Here is a 17,744-nt window from a genome sequence, read left to right as displayed (position 1 = left end):
GAGAGAGTTTCCTCCCGGGTTTCCCTTGGGTTTGTTGGGTTTAACACCTTGTGTCCTCCCAGCCGAAAGCCTGAGGGTGCAGCCAGGGCTCTCCAGAGGGGAGAGAAGCCCTGTGAGGAGAGAGAAACTCATGCAAGGCAGGGGGTTGGAACTAGACGATCTTTAAGGTCCCTTCCAGCCCAAACCATTCTGTGATTCTGTAAGAAGGAGGTACCGCGTTCACCAGCCACCCGCAGGCATAAGGACACTGGAAGGTGATGGAGACAAATATAAAAACCAGACGTTGTGTGTCCCACTATAACAGGACAGACCACACGCTTTGCAAAAGGTTCTGGGAGCTGGCAGGGTGGCGAGAGGGATGCGGACCGGTGTGGATTCGTGGCAGCACGGGACAGCAGCGGTCAGGCTCCTGTCCCGATCGGGATGGAAAAGTCAGGTGTCCTTCACAAGTCTGAGGGTAAGAGATTCATCTGGAGAGAGCCACAGGCTGTTTGTACGGGAAATAACCCTGTCGGATCAGCTCTGCAGGAAACATGTGGGGCCCGCTGGAAAAAGTGCGGATCTTGCACATTTTTTTGCTTTTTCTACAGAATCCAACTTTAGAAGGTTGTGGGGTGTTGGGTTCGTCTGGGTTTTTTTTTTGTTTTTTTTTTTTGTAGAAGTTTGCATTTCTTCTGTCAGTGTGAGACCTTTAGGATATGATGCATTTTTTCCAAGAAAGAGAGGCACCAGTCAGACCAGCAATAGCAGGAGAGTGCAATTGGGTGTGGTGGTCCTTTGGTCTCAGGGGGGTGTACTTGAAAGCCCCAGCTTTGGAGAGAGAGGGACTTGCCTGGGCAGAAGCCAGCAGAGCCAAGGCTTTCGTTCTGTTTGCATGGTGTGGAGAACGCGCTATTCCATCACAGAAGATGGGATCATTTTTCAGGATGAGTTTTTAGGTCCCTTGGCATTACAGAGTGTGGGTGGCACTGTTTCATTCCTCCGTGTCCTCCAGTTTTCTTCCATAGCCTGTGGAAATACACTGGAATACCTGTCTTCCAAGGCAAACAGCTCTCATCTGAGAACTCAAGAGTCATAAAGAAACAACATTGGTTTTTTCTTCCTGTTACGTATAGGTTAGATTGGCTGACTTAGTAGTTTAGTGGGCTGTTGAAACGTCCCTTTTCCTTGCTGCTGCTGCTGCTTTATTTTTTTACTAGCTGCTTCGTTTTGAATCTAGCTTTTCCTCTATGCTCTGATTTTTGTTTCCTTCTGATCACAGAAGCTGGAGGTGCTAGGACTCACACGGTCTCTTGTGTTTCCTCTCTAATGAAGGAGCACCTGCAGAGATTGTGTTCTCTGCAGTTTACTGTGTCTAGTCTCAAAAGTCCACAGCTGAGAGGGCTTCCACTCTCCCGCCTGAGAAAAGGTGGAACTGTTGAGCAGACCTCTCTGTTTGGCGTGCTTCCCATGCCCTGTGGCAAACCCATTGCAGACAACCCCCTGATCTCTGGGATGAATCGGTCTCATTAAGTCTCCACCTTCCTGTAATGGGTTTCATTCCCTCCTTTGCGTCATTCTTGTACTTGTTCCCTCCCCTTCCTTAGTGTTTGGAGCCTTGGGAGACCTCCCCATCCCCTTAGCGATGTCACTGTTTAGGTAAGTGATCCATGGTGGCTAATCTTGACCTTTCTTAACCATTTTATTTCTTCTGTGCAGTTCTGCCTCTCCTCTGATTAATCAGACATGCCAGCGGAGCAGACTAACCGGATGGAGCAGGCTCTGCACACTCTGAACACCATGTAGTTTGCACTTGCACGTTCTCTCCCACCTCGAACTGTAGATGCCTGCCCAGTCTGGGAGTTCCTGTTGGTCGTGGCTCTCTCATTCAGGCGTATCCCTCCATGTTTGTGCATATGGCTTTTTATCAAGCGGTCCCAGCATGCTGAATGGCCCAAGATGAATTATCTTTGCTTGGAGGCACTGTCTGTCCTTTTTTGTCTGGCCAAAACTAATTTTATTTTCTTGCCCTTTCCCCAAGGCACCCTTTTATGTTATTCTCCACACTTCCAAATTTAGTAGTGTGAGCCTCCCCTTCTAGCTCTTACCAGTGAATGTTCAGTAAAACCAGGTGAAGTCAATGGGACACTGGTTAGTTTCTGTCCTTTCCTACCTTCTTAGCGCTGCTGTGTGACCATCCTTCTGTTCCTTTCACTTGTTCTTGCTCAGCAGAATCCATGATCCCGACTGCATGCCCCCCTTCCCCAGCTCTGTAGTGGAAACGCTTTCCAGCTGGCATAGCATGGCCTGAGGGGTGATCTTCTGCTCTTCGTCTTCCAAGGGTTCAGACAATTTTCCGTGTGTGCTTTTCCTGTGGTACCTGAGCCGAATTAGGTGGCAGCTGCTGCTTCTTTCCCTCTTTGAAAGGTGACTGTGGACAACTGTTGCTCATGGACAGCTTTGGGGGGAGGAAGGGGACAGTCTGAGTGAAAGTTGGTAGGAGCATGCTGTCACCAGTTGGCACAGCCTAGGAGAAAAGGGCCTGTCAGTTGGGTCTCGTGGTTTGACTGCCTTTTATGCTTGGGTGAGATGAGGGAGAAATAAGGCTTTTTTGAGCCGTATGTGGCTGAGGAGATGAGCCCGGTCTCTGGAGTCAGGGTGAGGGGGAAGAGTGTGGCCTGGCTGGAATACAGGACATAGGGAAAATTCAGGAGAGGAAAATACAGAGACTGGGAAAAGGGAAGAACAGAAAGTGAACCTAAGGGAAAGAAGGTGGTAGCTTCTCTGCAGGAGAAGGTGGTGGGCAAGAAGCAGTAGCCAGAAGGAGTGTGTGGGTGGAGGGATTGGTGCTGTGCGTGGAAGAGGACAGCACCCCAGCTCAACTAAGGCATGACCCGGCGATAACAGCAGCAGGTTAATCTGTAGTGCAGCGTGTGCGTCCTGCTGAGTGGCTGGACACGATAGAACGCTTCCATGTGTGCGAGGCTTGATCGTGCTCCTGGTGACTTCAGATCGCAAGTGACCACGTGAGGACAGCTCAATGCACGGAGAAGGGTTGATGCACGTAGGCAACGCAATGATTTCCTCTCACAAGATGCCAGCAGCTGCAAAGCCTGTTCCAGGGTCTGCGTTAGTCTGTTCACAGTGACAAAATCCTGCTGAGCACTGGGGATCAGTGTTCTGGGTGACTCTTCTGGTTTCCTCTGTTATATCTTGACTTGACAGCCATCGAAACTAAGAAATAGGGCTTCATCCCAACTCAGTGGGAATACAGTGTTATAGACACCTCTGGCTTTGGGCTTTGGTCAGAAACCAGTAGGTTAAAAATGGAGTTTTGCCCTTTGAAGCGGGAGTGGGAGGGAGAGGAAGGCTGAGTTTGCAGTGGAGGGGATTAGGGCCTGGGTATTGCTAGGGAATGAGAGGGCTGTACTGTCTTGTCACTCCCATTCAGTTTGGGAAGCAGTGTCTCTGAATTTAGGTTTACTGGAGTCCTGAATGAGCCAGCTGCAGTCTGTTTCTGAAAGCCAACGAGAACAGGAATCCTGGAGCAGCTGTCTTTAGTTCTTCTGCTTTATTCTGAGTTAGTAATATCTGGGACATGCTGGTTGGAGAAGGGTAAACCAGGAGTTACTGATAGCTTTGCTTTGCCTACTAAGTTTTGTGTATCCAGAATTAGCTAACTGAGGGAGTGCTTGCTGTTGAGTAACCAGCCCTTCTTAAAAGGAATGCAAGCTGGGCTCCTCAAACTCAACTTGGTGTGATTCTTGAAGATCCCACAGTAGGCGTGGAGATTTCCCCCAAAGTCTTTCTTTTAGACCATCATCTGTTGCTGGTCTGGAAGCAATCCATGCCGAAATGGTGAAGCACTTCAGCAGGGAGGCAGCACCTGCATGCAGGGTAAAGGAACTGGTGCTGCTGGGCACAAAGCAGCTCCTCTAAACCTTTCCTGTCCTCTTTGTATGGTGGATGTGTTGTGAGTGTTAGAGGAAGGCTGTGAATTGCTCCCATATGAAGTTTCACTGTGCTGGTACCCCACAGCCAGACCAGTGTTGAGGAAGACAGCCAGAAGCAGCCAGCTGTGGGACACTGGAAGACACTCATGCCATCCAAAGGCAGCAAGGAGGAGCCAGAGACTGGGTGCCAGGATGCTGGAGGTGTGGATGAGACCCAGTCCACCGAGCAGCTCAATGTGTCACGTTTACGCAGCTCTTCAGTGGAGATCCGTGAAAAGGGGTCTGAATTCCTGAAGGAAGAGCTGCACAAAGCACAAAAGGTAAGCCCCAGAGTTTGTGAGAACACCTGAGGATGGTGGCACAGATTTGAGCAGTGGAGGTTTTCCTAGAGGCAGTGCTGAGGGGAGCAGGGTCTGAATGTGGCTGTGCCGCAGTCTGGAGCAGGCAGAAGAGGAGAGAGGTTGAGCTGAGGTGACCATAAAGTGTTTTGGAGCAGGATATCAGTTGCTAGGTTGACCCAAAGCCTTGTGCCAACTTCCAAATTAGGCCTGGAAACCTGCTGCAGAAAGCACCTTGAGGCAAGCAGTGCTTCCTAGGAAGCCTCCTTGCTAATGGCGGCCTGAAAAGCCTGCTACAGCTTGCGGAGGGAGGCCTTTGGTGACACAGAGCATCGTACAGAGTTAGTGACAGGAGTCTTGGAGCGGGGATCGATGCTCTGGTGGGGAGGAAACGTTTTGTGATGGGCAGATGGGGGAAGGCAGGCATCATCACTGCTGGGGCCTGCTATGAGCTCATGCGTCCCTCTCTGTTTCCTCAACAGGAGCTGAAGCTGAAGGACAAAGAATGCGAGAGACTGTCAAAAGTCAGAGAACAACTTGAGCAGGAACTAGAGGAGTTAACAGCTAGCCTATTTGAGGTACCACCCTCTTCCTTTCCCATCATTTCTTAAACTAAGCTTACACCCAAGTCTTAAGAAAGGACTTCCAGCCATCTCCTCCCACAGTTTCCTCCTTCCTTCCCCCTTCTTTCCCACTTGGAGAAGTGGAGCTGGGCAGTGCTGCAGGCAGAGCCTTGGAACAGGGGCTGGTACCTGCTCCTGGGCAGCGTTTGCATGCATTCCTTTCCCCTTCCATCGGCTGTGGGGTGGCAGAAACAGCACAGCAGTTATGGGTCTGTACAGCTGGCGGCAAAACCAGATGTGGGGATGGCAGCAGCTGGAGCTAAGCCTAGCTCCTGTCCCTCTCCTGCACCTGCTCAGTAGTCTGTGCAGGAGCTGCTGTGTAGTAGAGGTGATTCCCTGGCTCGTGTCAGCCCTTGCTTGGGGTGGGAACAAGCTGGATGTCCTCATATACTCTGCTTCAGTGAGTGTTCAGAAGGCCTGTTGTTTTGTTTTTTTTTTTTCAATGTGATTCTTGCCAAGCTCTATCCTGGCAAAATCCAGTTTACCAGCAGCTCTGATGTGTGGATCTGACTGGGCAGTGACAAAAGCCAGAGCCATCTGTACCTTTGAAGCACAGGCTGGTGCTGAGTGTCAGGGCCAAGAGCGCATCCCCCCCTGGAGATTTGGCTGCCTGGGCTCAGGGAGAACTCAGAGATAATGTAGCTGAGGGCTGTCACCTTCCTTTGGTGGCCTTGGACAGACTGCTTCCAGACAGCACTGCAGGGAGGCCCCAGCTGGGACTCTCAACGCTCCCCCCATTCCCTGGGGGAGATGCTTTTAGGCTGGCCCCTACCATTTAGCCCTGACCTGAGCTACAGCTCCTGCTCCAGAGCAGTGAGGGCTGGCCGCTCCGCAAGGGAAGTGGGAGCAAAGTGCAATAACAAATCAGGCAAGAGCAGTGACCTCACCAGCAAGGAGCCAAGATATGGAACAACAAGTCTGGATGAGAATCTGTGCCACAGACAGCAGTCGGGGTCAGAAAACAGTCCAGTGATCAACCAGCAAGTCTGCAGTGACAACACAGGCCTGAGGTCAAGTCAGGAAGCCAAGCTGGTGAGAGTTGAGGTCAGAGTGACAGAGGCATAGGACTGGGTGCAGATGCAGCTGGGATGTAGCACAGGTGGGTGCTAATGTTAAAGCCTCAGCTTTAAAGCAGTTCCCAAGGGCAAGGAAGGGCAGGCCTTTGCTTCTGGCTTTATGCACAGCAGCTGGTATCAGTGAAAGAGATGACCTTGGACTCAGCCAGCTAAACTCTTTCATTTAGCCAGCTACACTCCTGGAAGGGGAATGCACTCCAGGCTCTGGCACTCAGAACCTTCTCTGGGAAATTCTGGCGTAAGGGTCTTCACAGCTAACAGCGTAAAACCCTTGGATGTGGCAGTGATGTCTGCCCCCTGCTTGGTTGCCCAGAGCATGTGATATGGCAGGGCTTTGGCTTGCCCTGGTGGCTTTATGTATTGCGGCAAACTGAAATTCTCTCTGGTCCAGGAAGCGCACAAGATGGTGAGAGAAGCAAACACTAAACAGGCGGCATCGGAGAAACAGCTGAGGGAGGCACGGGGGAAGGTGAGAACTGCGCTCTCTGTGGCTTGATCTCTGGGCTAGGTTGGTGTCATCCCTGCCCAGTGTGGCCGTGGTGCTGTTTGGTGGCTGGAGGAAAGTGCCTGCAGCTTGGTCTCTCTGAGTTGCTGCATTTGCTCAGTTCCTCCTCCAGCAGCTGCTGAGTGAGGGGGAAAAGGCTGCTGATCCAGCTCCCCTTTGGGAAATGGATGCCAGGGGAACCATAGGGAAGTGCTATGCTGTTTAATTGCCAGAGCTGTGGGGATGGATAGAGCAGGGAGCTGGGGAGCTGGAATTTCCTGACAAGGCTGCATCACTGGGGTGCCCAACTGGTTCCTTCTTGAGGAGAGAGAGAGGTTTCTTCTGGGTTATTGGGTCTAAAAAGAACCTGGGGCAAAGATGGGTTTCCAAATAGCTGCTGTTTAGCCCTGGTTAAAATTCTGGGGGATGGTGGGCATTTGGGAGAAGGGGGAGAAGGCTTCGTGACTGGGCTTGTAGCTGGTTCCCTCTGGCTCTGGTGTTTGGTGGGGTGCGGCAAGCTGGAGCCCAGCAGGTGCTGAAGGTGCTGTGACTCTTGCCTTATCTCCTCCCAGATCGACATGCTGCAGGCAGAGGTAACAGCTCTGAAGACACTGGTGATCACATCCACACCTTCCTCTCCGAACCGGGAGCTGCACCCTCAGCTCCAGAGCCCTTCTAAAGCCGTCTTCAGGAAGGGCCACGGGCGAAACAAAAGCACCAGCAGTGCAATGGTCTCGGCTGCCAACCAGAATGTGACTCCAGAGCCAGTCAGTCATGAGTGCAGAGAGGTGGGTGAGGGCCTTTCACTGCATCGGCCGTGGAGCCACTGCTGTCACTGTGCTCAGGGACTTTTGCGGCTTCTGACTGGGGCTTCCTGGAGAGCTCTGCAGTTTCAGCGTTGGGAGAAGCTGCCTGTGCAGTCGTCTGGCTTGTTCCCTAAATTTATGCTGAGGCAGGCTCTGGAGGGTTTCCATTTTTGGAGGTTTCCCCTTCTGGGAAGTGTGTTGAAGGCTGCGTCAGGACAACTGTTAGAGGAAGCAGTTGAGGGATCCCTGGAGGGCATGGACTGATCCCGGAGTTACCACTGCTGAGAGTGGGTATGTCAGGAGCTGCTGAGCAGGAGCCGGTTGTTCTGTTGCATCTTGGCAATTGAGTCTACTACCTGTTCTGCTGTGATTTGCTGTTGTTTCTTTTCTCTACCTAGTTTGGCTTGGACACCGGGACACCTCCATCAGCTTGTAGGCTCTGCCGCTTGTTCTGCGTTCTTGGGCATGTCACTGTTCTTCCTCTTCTTTGCAGAGCATATATTTAATGAATTATATTTAATTCCTTCCTTGCTGGGAGGAAGTGGGTAGAGAAGCATACAAGCTATTTGTGAATATCTTTCAGACAAACCCTGTTTAATTCCCTTTGGTGATCCTTTGATAGTCCCCCTACCTGCTGTGGCCATGGGTGTAAGTAATGCTTCATCCTGCTAGCAGGATCTTTCACTCTGGGAACTTTCCACTAGCCAGATGTGTGCCCAGCTGTCCTGGGGAGAAAAGAGGAGGCAGCTTATGGCACTTGTTCAGGAAGAATGAAAATGATTGAGAATGTGGTGGGGGAATATATCTTCCTAGTGATTTTTTGGGAGCTACGGCCTCTGTTATGAAGAATTGTTGAGGGAACATGAAGGCACCTGGTCGCTCAGCTTGTGTGAGAACGTACGCAGAAGGGCCACTTGTGAAATTACTCCTCTCGCCAAACAGGACTGTGCTGGCAGCCCTGGTAACCTCTGCTTTTGGCAGTGGGTTCAGTGAGTGTGCCTCGGCAGCTTCTGCACAGTGCTCTTGTTGCTAGAGTTTGGATGAAATGCTTCGGGCAACATTGGCTGTAGCCATTGTCCTGAGACAGCAATAGCAATGAGAGATGAAGATCTTTAACTCTGTTCACAGGCAGAGTGGAACAAAGGCTATGTCAGAAAGCCAAAGGAAAAAAATCAGTTCAGTACCCGTGAAGGCCTGATGCACTGGTTTCTCTTGGTCAAGCAGGGAACGGTCCAGCTACGCTGGAAGCTGGACTCAAATGCAGACAGCTAGAAGCTGCTTTGAGGGCTGGGAAGAAAAAGGTTTTAATCTCTTTAAGGTCCTGTAACCTCTCCCAACGCTAACCGTTCCTCCAGTCAGAACAGAGGAGCTCTAAACCGAGAGCCCAGTTCAGTGAACCACTGGCTGCCCTCTGCCTACAGTAAGCAGAGATAACTTGCCTGTTGGGTGGTTCATTTTGCTGTTCTTGGCTCAGTCTCAGCAAAGCTCGTGTTGATGATCTTTGGATAAATGCTAGCTCTGTAAGTGACCTGCTTGTGAAAGATTTGGAGCTGTCATTTCTTTGTGTAGGCAGCTTCCACATGGTGCAGATATCCTGGGGTTTAAAATTCCAGGGCTACAGCTTCCGAAGGAACTAATAATTTTTTGTATCAAGGATAGGGTGGGTTTTTGTTGATTTCTATCTCTCAAATTCTTTAATAGCTTACGTGAGAGGTGATAAAAGGGAACCTGGCACTCAGAGAGTTGGTACTTGGCACTCTATGGAAGATACATGCCCCATCTTAAATTGAGCCTAAAAATGACACAAATTCCGTTCCCTTTTTGTACCTCAAGCTGAAGCCAAAAGGTGTGGCTTGTGGCCCTGTGATGTCTTGAGCAGCACACTTCATTCCCTGGAAGGGAGGACTTGAGACTTTCTTTGTATCTTCTGGTTTGTCTCCTGTTTTTTACCTCTCATTCTTGCCTGTCTCTCTAAACCTTTTCCTTCACTGTCTGTCTCTTCCTTTGCCCTCAAAGTCGGGGTTACCTGCTCTCCTCTCTCTGCTCCTTTGTCTCATCCCGGGGAAGGCTATCCACCTCACCTATGAACCAGGCTGGCAGGCCTTGGGAGCAGATGCTTCCTCATCCTTGCGGCAGGTAACCTTTCTGGACAGCACTGGGGAGGGGTGGGACCCATCTATCTGCCTCTCGCACTTCCAGCCTTTCAATTCTAGCTTCCTTTTATGCCAACCTCCATTTTTTTATTTCGTTGGAGTTTTTTTTTTGTTTGGTTTTGTTTTTTTGTTGTTTTTGTGGGTTTTTTTCTCGATTTATTTTTCCATCCCATGGCTTTGAAGCTGCCTCCTGCTACCAGGTGAGCAATCTCCGTAGCACGGAGCAGGTGTGCTAGAACCCAGACCTTTTTCAGCTTTGTTCACTCATGTTCTTTGTGTTGCTCAGCAGGGTTTCTTTAGGTTTGTTTTGCCTTTCAGCAGCTTTAACAGTATTTGCTGGCCTTTTCAGGAGATGCCCTGTCAGTCAGGTTGGTGATCCATCTGGGGGTTTAAATGTCAGGTCCCAGAGAGTCTCCAGGACTGAAATATTTTCAAACAGTTAGGGATGGAGGGAGCAGCCTTCATGTGGGCTCAGGGGATGGGAGCAAGCTCTGTCCTGGGTCCCTTGCTGCTGAGGAGTGATAATGTTTGCAAGCATTAAAAAGCAATGAGCAGACTTTAGAACGGGGAAAGCTTTCCTGCTCTTTGAGTTTCGTTTTGAGAGACCTCCTTATGTGGTATCTCTCTCTCCGCTCACCTTCCCTCTTCCTGCTTCTCTTGGACACTTGCTGCAGGTCGACTCCATTTTATTTGCTGAATTCCGAGCCTGGAAGGAATCTCCCACTTTGGATAAATCCTGCTCCTTCCTGGACAGAATTTACCGAGAAGATGTAGGACCTTGTCTAGACTTCACTAAGCAGGAGGTGAGTACTGAAGGACAAAAACTGCGCAGTCTGGCAGCACCGAAGTTGCGCCTTTACAGAGGTGACATTTGCACATCTGTAGCTGCAGTCCTTTCTCTTTGTTGCAGCTGTCGGAGCTGGTGCGAGTGGCTGTGGAGCAGAACACACTCACCATTGAGCCAGTTGCTTCCCAGACGCTGCCTGTGGTGAAGGTGTCTGCAGGAGAGTGCGGTGGCCCAAAGTAAGGAACCTTGCTTATGCTCCCTTGTCCTCTCCATGCTGCTGGTCTTTCCATACCGCCTCGTGGAGTTTGGCCAGGCCTGGCTCAGGCAGCTGAGTTGAACAGTTGCAAAGACTCAGCTGAGCATTCTCCTAGCCTGTGAGCAGTGATAGTTCAGCTCAGCTTTTGACGTGAGAAGGAGAATTATCTGAGCTTAGCTGATGTTCTGTGACTGTTTTGGGGGATAACCTAGTGATGTGTTAGTGCCCTTGGCCTGGGAAAGGTGGGTTGTTTTTCTTTTCCCCTTAAGGTAGGAACTAGTTTAATATTCTCTGAAGGTGTTTGTGCATAACCTAGGGTGAAAAGGGTTAAGTCAGAGCTACATTATCCCACCTTCTTGTGAGTTTTGAGCTCACCTTGCACTCCTGACCTTGCTGCTGCACCGGGTGGGTTTGAGCCTAGCTTAGGAGAGATCTCTTTGCCACGTGATGCTGTCACCTTGCCATCAGAACGGGGGATATGACTGCTCCAGATGAGGGTGTTCCTGTAACAGTAAACGCTGCTCACGTGAGGGCTTCCTACCACTCTCTTCTGCTTTTTCTGTCATCTCTAGACAAATTGTTCCATGAGCACTTATCAGGCCTGTTGCAAGAACAACCCATCCTGTGTTTATCCTTATCGGTTTCCTTTTGATTTTTTTGTGTCTTCACAGTGGCTTCCGGTCACAAATTGTAACGTAAGTGAAGTATTTATTTTTTAGTCAGTGATCAAAGATCTCTAATCCATTAACAAGTTACTAACTTAGTGCAATTTAGCAGCTTTGAGGCTAGAGCTGAACTAAGCTAACTTTTTAACTCTGTTTAATTGCCACCCAGACAGGGTGGTAAGGAATCTTGTTATGACTAATAAAGGACCCCAAAGAGATTTGTTCCCCTTTGTCCCCCCAAGGCAAAACACTGATTTTTATGCCACCTTTGGACATGCTGTAGAGCAGAAAAGAGAAAGCTGGGGTCCCTGCCTGAGCTGAGACCTACTTGTCTGTACCCTACTTTACAGACCTCAGTTGTACAGTTTGAAGAACCCAGACAGGCGGGGACATTGGCCACAATGTGACATTGCCTGTGTAGCATCAGAGCAAAATACTGGCCAGGAGGTGCTGAGGACAACTGGCTTTCCCGGTGGCGTGCCCGGCAAAATGTGCTGGGGTGTGTAGAGTGCTGAATGGCAGGAATCCGAATGCTGTGGTGAGGTTACTTCTAGCTATGGTCATGATAGCTAGGATTGCACCAGGTGGTACCAACCAAGCCAAGACGGACCATCAGGAGTCTTTTTTTTTTTTTTTTTTTTTTTTTTTTTATAAAGGGGGAAAAAAAATTGATTTTTTTCGTGGTTTCCACACAAACAAAAAGGGTCCCTCAGGGGGTTTTTTTTTTTTTTTTTTTTTTTTTTTTTTTCCCCATGGCAGTGCTCAAATTTGGGACCTCTTAAAGGTATCTTGTGCAGATGAAGGGAGGGACCACAAGCCAAAGTCCCCTGAAATTGGCACAAAGTCACTTCATGTGGCTTCAGCTTTGAATCAGGAGCCTAACATAAAGGCTGCAATGTGGCTTGTTTTGAGTTCTCAGCATGAGGAAATTCTGCTCAAAAGCTGGAATTACCTGTTTTGAGCCCAAGTTTGGTCGCTAGCCAGCTTGTATGCATCCCAGCAGGAAAGCTGATACACCTGAGCAGTAACTCCTTCAGCAAAAGCCTTGCCTGGAACGTGGAGGAGATGTGCAAATACTGGATGACATTTGTTATTCACTGCTTCAGCCTCACTTCTTTAATATTTTCTGTGGTTTTGTCTTGGGCTGTCTGCCAGGGAAAGGGTACAGCCTTGGTGTGCTTGGGCGTAGAACAATTCATGGTTCTAGATATTTAGCCTAAGGTCTCCTAAACTTGCTGCTTTCGGAATCTTCCTAGGATCAAAAGGCTCCTATCAGCCATGGGTTTGTTTTTTGGTTTTTTGTTTTTTTCCTTCATGTTAACTGACAGACGTCTGGCTTCTGAGCTCCCACTTCCATCTCTTGGGGATAGTCTTGAGGTTGTTGAATTGCCGTGCTCTGCTGTGTCACTAGATTGCTGAAGGCTGGAGTGTTTTTTCTTTGTCTGCAGGAAATGTGCTCTGAGTGGCCTCCCCAGGACCTGCAAGCACCGCATCATGCTGGGGGATTCTGGGAATTACTACTACATTTCACCATCCTGCAGGGCCAGGGTGAGTCCTTCACCTTCCCAGGGTGCTTCAGCTCTCCAGAATTGTTCCAAGCCCTGAGGTGGATGCGCTCTTGAGGCAGACCTCAAACTGACAGAACTGCGGGGCTTGAGTTTTTTCGTGCTCTCCAGCCCTGTCTCATGCTCCGGTGCTCTGCCTTCTGTTCCTTCAGGCAACCTGTCCTTCAGTGTGTTCGCTTTCCACGGTTTGATTCAGAACAGGGCTTTGGTTGTTTTGTTTTATTATTATTTTTAATTTTTAATTCTCTTTTGTAAAACACGGTAATTTTCTGCTCTTTAAATGCTGGCTCTCGTTACTGTTCCGGTACAGATCAGCAACTCAAATGGTTCTGAGAACAAGCTGTGCTTTCTTTGGAGGGAAGGGAGAAGGTGATTGATTTGTTAATGTTTTTGTTAGGGCTCTGATTCAATGGAGCATTTTAGAAGTTTATGCTTTCCCGAGTTGCATATCAGAAGAGCTGATCCTGCAACAGATGACTCTTCTGAGACAAAAAGTTGGTTTTGTGCCTGTTGTCTAATTTTTGTTGCTTGCACTAAAGTACTCCAGCGTGTTAGGAATGCCCCTGCCTCCCTGCACACATGCTTTTTAACTCCAAAGATTTTCATTCAGTTGGAGAACGAAGGAAGGAAGATCTCCTCTTTGAAGGAGGATCACAGACTTTTTTGACACATTAAATAGTGATTGCTTCTGTCTCAAATCTGCAGTAGGATGGACTGATGGACTTCCTGCACAGTGTGTATTGTGGGTGTCTTGGGATGGGGTTGCAGATGCCCAGGATTATGGCTTTTTTTTTTTTTAGCAACTTTCTTCCTGTCTCTTTCCATCTGGTGATATGTAGTACTGTTTCTCAGGTGCTGAACACTAAGAGCTGTCCTGCTGGATGCTGTGCAAGCCTCTTGAAAGGCAAAGCAGTTCTGTAGCTGACTCCTTTTTCTCTCTCTCCCACAGATCACAGCGGTGTGCAACTTTTTCACATACATTCGCTATATCCAGCAGGGCTTGGTGAGGCAGGACGGTAAGAGGAGACAGTAGCTGGCTGTGGTCGGGGTGCTGTCTGTGGGACATGGGGAGGAATTAGGACAGTGTGATAAAAATGGGGCCAGCTTGGGGTACCCTGAGCTCCCTGTGTCTTTGAGGAACAGTTAAATGGCAAAAGAGAGGCATGAGCAGGAGGAATAGGTGCAGCCATTCCTTGCTCAACAGCTTGTTGGGAGCTTTGCCCTGGGGTGGGGCTGGTAAGGGGTGACCTGATGGGTCTGTCCTGCTCCTGCTGGACCCTCCTGCATGTCTGCTTCCCTCACTTTGGGGATGAGCCTGGTGGGGCTGCGCTGAGAGCACAGCATAACATGAGGTCATGTCTAGCTGTGCCTTGCTTACTGATTTTTTTTTTTTTGGTGTTTTTTTTCCTTCTCTTCCCCACCCCCATTTTGCTTTGCAGTGGAGCTGATGTACTGGGAGGTCATGCGGCTCCGGAGGGAGATGTCTCTGGCCAAACTTGGGTTTTATCCCAGTGAGATGTAAGCAGAGGCCTGATCGTGGAAGTAAACTGCTCCTGTACGAACAGCTGGTCAAATGTAGCCTGCCAACAGTGCCTCTCCTGCAGTGGGCCTTCCTCCCCGCCTTCCTTCTGCCTGAAGCTGATCAAGGAGCGAGAAGCACAAATTCTACCTTCAGCTGTCCCACTTCTCCAGCCGTGACTGGAATGCAGCCGCTAAGCTACCCCCTGGGAGCTGGGCTGGCCCTGGCTGCTCTGGGGTGGCTGTCTACAGACTGTCCTCTATGGAGTCTCCTATATGCAGTGTATATCCAATTTTTTTTTAGACTTTTGTTTTTATATAGAGTCTGCTTTGTCTGAGGCCAGCCCTGTGCAAGGCAGGAGTCCTGGACCTTCTGTCTAAGCAAGCCTTTCAGGACAGATGCTGGCTGTCTGTCCATCTGTTCCACTCGTTCTTTGGGGTGGAGGGTGCTGTGCCCAGCCGTACACCGAGGTCCTGCTCCCCACTTGCTCACCTAATGGCCCGGTAAATGCCAGCAGCACGCAATAATTTTACAGAGAGCCATGAACAGCCTGTTTCCGAGTACTTCCTTGCTCCTTTTTAAAGGAGCCTGCACGAGAAGCTTTCTGCCAACTGAGTCACAAAGAGGGATTTGTTTCTGTTTTTATCTTGCAATTTGGCACTGGGTGATCCAGGGTGGGGGAACAGCCGGGGCAGAGGCCGGAGCTGTGTACCTGGGGCCTTTGGGCAGAAGAAAGCCAGCAGGGAAATTGTATAACTCGCAGCTGGCTGCAGCTTGGCTGCTGGCTGCAGGATGTTTTCTCCTGGTCTAGAGAATCTGCTGCAGTTGTCACAGGCAGATGCAGACCTTGACAGGTGACAATCCTTGATGCACAAGTCCCCTGTGGTGCTCCTAGATACAAACCTCCCCCCCGAACAGGTGCCTTTGAGCTGTTCCTGCTCGCAGGGTAGCAGTGCAGGCCCCAGGGTGGGTTCTTTATGTCGCCAAAGGCTGGGTACGGTCTTGAGGCCCCGAGATTTCCTCCCCAGTATTGCAGCAGACCTAGAGATGCACGTACGCTGGGAAACCTGGCTTCTTCTGGGGTGCTGTCCCCAGTGAGGAGATCTGAGACATCTTTGTGTGCGCATGAGGGATGAGGCTGCAGTTCCTGATGCCTCAGATGTGCTGGGAAGGATGGCACTAAAGCCGCTGTAAAGTGCAGGTGCTCTGTAGCTTGAGCTCAGGCCCAGGTTTGTTCAGAGCTGCGTTAAAGCCATGATGGTGTTCTGTAGCCAGTTTCGCCTTTTTTTCAGTAACTCTGAAATTGGCTCAGCCACCACCCATCCTGGGGGTTTTGTCTCAAGTGGCATTTCTGCTCTCTTGACTGGAACATCACCCTGTCCCTCTGCCATCATCGTAACTCTCATCCTAGCAACTTGGTGCCCAGAACCAGGTCACCATCCTCAGCTCCATTGATTTTCATCCTCCTGAGAGATGCTATAGCAGGAACTGTGCATCTTCAGTGGAAGAAAACTGAGCTGCTGTGGGTTTGTTCAGGGAAGGGAGGAAGAGGCAGAGAAGGCGAAAGTTTTGGTTTGGAACCTAATCTAAGGGGGCTCCTTTCCTTGTAGCCCTACTGGCCTACGGTATTGTTTGCCAAGGTTTGGCAGTTACGTGAAGCTTCAGTCCTCATCCCCAGAGCTGGGAGAACATGTTCCTGACAATAGTTCCTGGCTTTGAATCCACCTCCTTCAGCTCAGAGAGGGTTATCCAAACCCAAGTTGTGAACACCCCAGTTCTACTTTCGCTTCCCACGGCCGAGTGCCCCAGCTCATGCTGCTCGCCCTAGCTAGAGGAGCGTGTACCTCTGCTACTCTTCGCCAAAGGAATATGTTTCACATCCAGAGTAAAAGCCTGGGAAATACATCTTTGGGTAAGAGTCTGGCTGGATCTTGAGCTAGAGATAAACCTGCACCTCTTTTGGTGGTCTGCAGACTTGTGGCAATTTCACATCAGCTCTTCCAGAGGAGTTAGCTGCAGATTTCAGCTCAGGTAGATTCTGTCCCTGGCAGTTTCTCCTTGTGACTGTTCCCCCAACCTTTTGATCTCTCCGTGTCGTCCTGTGCCGTTCACTGCTACATTGCACAACCGACGTGGCTGCATTGCAGCACTGGGGATGAGATGCTCTCTCTATGGAGGAGACATTTGGGTTTGTGGGATTTTTTTTTTTTTCCCCAGTGACACTTTGTAAAGCACTTTGAGATGAAAGGAGTTGGAGAAATGCATTGTATGAGGTTGTCTTACATTGAAAACAAAGCAGAGAGAACAATTTGTAAATTAATATGAAGTCACTCCTTTAACAGCGGGATGGTTTCACCCTGCTCTTTAATAAAGGAAAATAAACATTTGCTATTAACCTCTTCAAAGGTCTGGCTGCAGTTCTAGGGTGGGGTTGGTTGGGGTGAGTGTGCTTCCCTTGCAGGAGTGAGCGGTCTCCCGCTTTCCCTCTCAGCAGGTGGAGGCAGAACTGTGGTGGGAGCCGTTCAGGTTGGGAAGCTGGGTCACTGTCTTCACAAAAATAATTTTTCTTCTTCTCCAGCGTTTAACTGTGGACATTGTCTTGGAAGATCTCTTCGCCATTGAGTCTTGGTGATGGCTGTGGAGGGAAAAAGCAAAATGTCAAAGGGCTTTGGGAAAGGAAACAGATACAGCCAGAGCAGACAAAGTGTTTCAAGCCAGAACTGGGGTCCTGTGTCTTCCCTACTCAGAGTGCCCTGAGACACTCAGCCAGGACCCAGATCTCTCCGACATCCTTTTCCCTTCCCATTCCTGTCTAAACGTGGGAGTTATTCCTCTGGTGGGATGAGCGGCCCCTCGCTGCTGCTCTGGGATTTCCCTGTCCTGTTCAGGTCGGTGAAGGTGCATGAGATTTTCCCTGTCTGGATTCTCTCATTGGCATTTGACATCGTGGTTGGGGGAGAGGAAGGCAGCACAGTTTCAGCAAGCGCCCTGAGGAAGGGACTTGCCGCTTCTGGGATGTGGAGAACCCCGACAGAGAGCAGCGACGCTTACCGAGAGGTCCCGGGCCTTTTTCTAAAATGATGTTACCATTTTTTCAAATGGTTTTTACCATTTTATAGGACAAGTTGTCAGCACACGGAGAAGGAAACCTGCAAAGCAGGAGCAGAGCTGGAGGCATCTGTCCGTCCTGCTAGTGCCCTCGCCGCCAGCGCTGGGGCAGGGCAGGGTGTGGATGATGGATGGATGAGGGCTTCGAGGAGGAGATGGTGGGCAGCTCCAGGGTCAGCAGCAGCTACGATGGAGTCATTAGAAGGGCTGTTCTCTTCCTGCCAACTCAAAGCTGTGTCTGTGCATCCCTTCCCTCATGGGTCCGGCGCTGCGTGGGCTGTTGGCTGTGCTCAGCTGGCTGGAAAGTTGTTTTGTGCTTTTCAGCTCCTCAGCTGTCCTGCGTTACACAGCGCAGTTTTGAATTGAGAGCTGTCTCCAGACTGCGATTTATTTTCTATTTTATTATCTATTTTTTTAAATTTTCTATTTTAT

General features: G+C 49.8%; 1 protein-coding gene across 1 annotated transcript; it reads left to right on the top strand.

The window, feature by feature from the left end:
• Positions 1 to 1,624: 1,624 nt before the first annotated feature.
• On the top strand, positions 1,625 to 14,412 carry RAB3IL1 (RAB3A interacting protein (rabin3)-like 1). The gene is made up of 10 exons (XM_010080683.1): positions 1,625 to 1,638; positions 4,018 to 4,252; positions 4,753 to 4,848; positions 6,361 to 6,438; positions 7,026 to 7,241; positions 10,087 to 10,215; positions 10,323 to 10,435; positions 12,569 to 12,668; positions 13,635 to 13,701; positions 14,125 to 14,412. Exons 1-10 carry the CDS (start codon positions 1,625 to 1,627, stop codon positions 14,205 to 14,207), a joined length of 1,131 nt encoding a protein of 376 aa, XP_010078985.1. The 3' UTR covers positions 14,208 to 14,412.
• Positions 14,413 to 17,744: the final 3,332 nt, after the last annotated feature.

Source organism: Pterocles gutturalis, unplaced genomic scaffold (genome assembly GCF_000699245.1).
Source record: "Pterocles gutturalis isolate BGI_N339 unplaced genomic scaffold, ASM69924v1 scaffold27939, whole genome shotgun sequence".
Taxonomy (NCBI): domain Eukaryota; kingdom Metazoa; phylum Chordata; class Aves; order Pterocliformes; family Pteroclidae; genus Pterocles; species Pterocles gutturalis.
This window is presented reverse-complemented; position numbering and strand designations above follow the sequence as displayed.

What these genes read in the sequence shown, in the direction of transcription:
- RAB3IL1 (XM_010080683.1), top strand. An exon ending in TCAGTCATGAGTGCAGAGAG is followed by an intron (nt 7,242 to 10,086) that starts GTGGGTGAGGGC and finishes CACTTGCTGCAG; the next exon opens with GTCGACTCCATTTTATTTGC. An exon ending in TAGACTTCACTAAGCAGGAG is followed by an intron (nt 10,216 to 10,322) that starts GTGAGTACTGAA and finishes TCTTTGTTGCAG; the next exon opens with CTGTCGGAGCTGGTGCGAGT.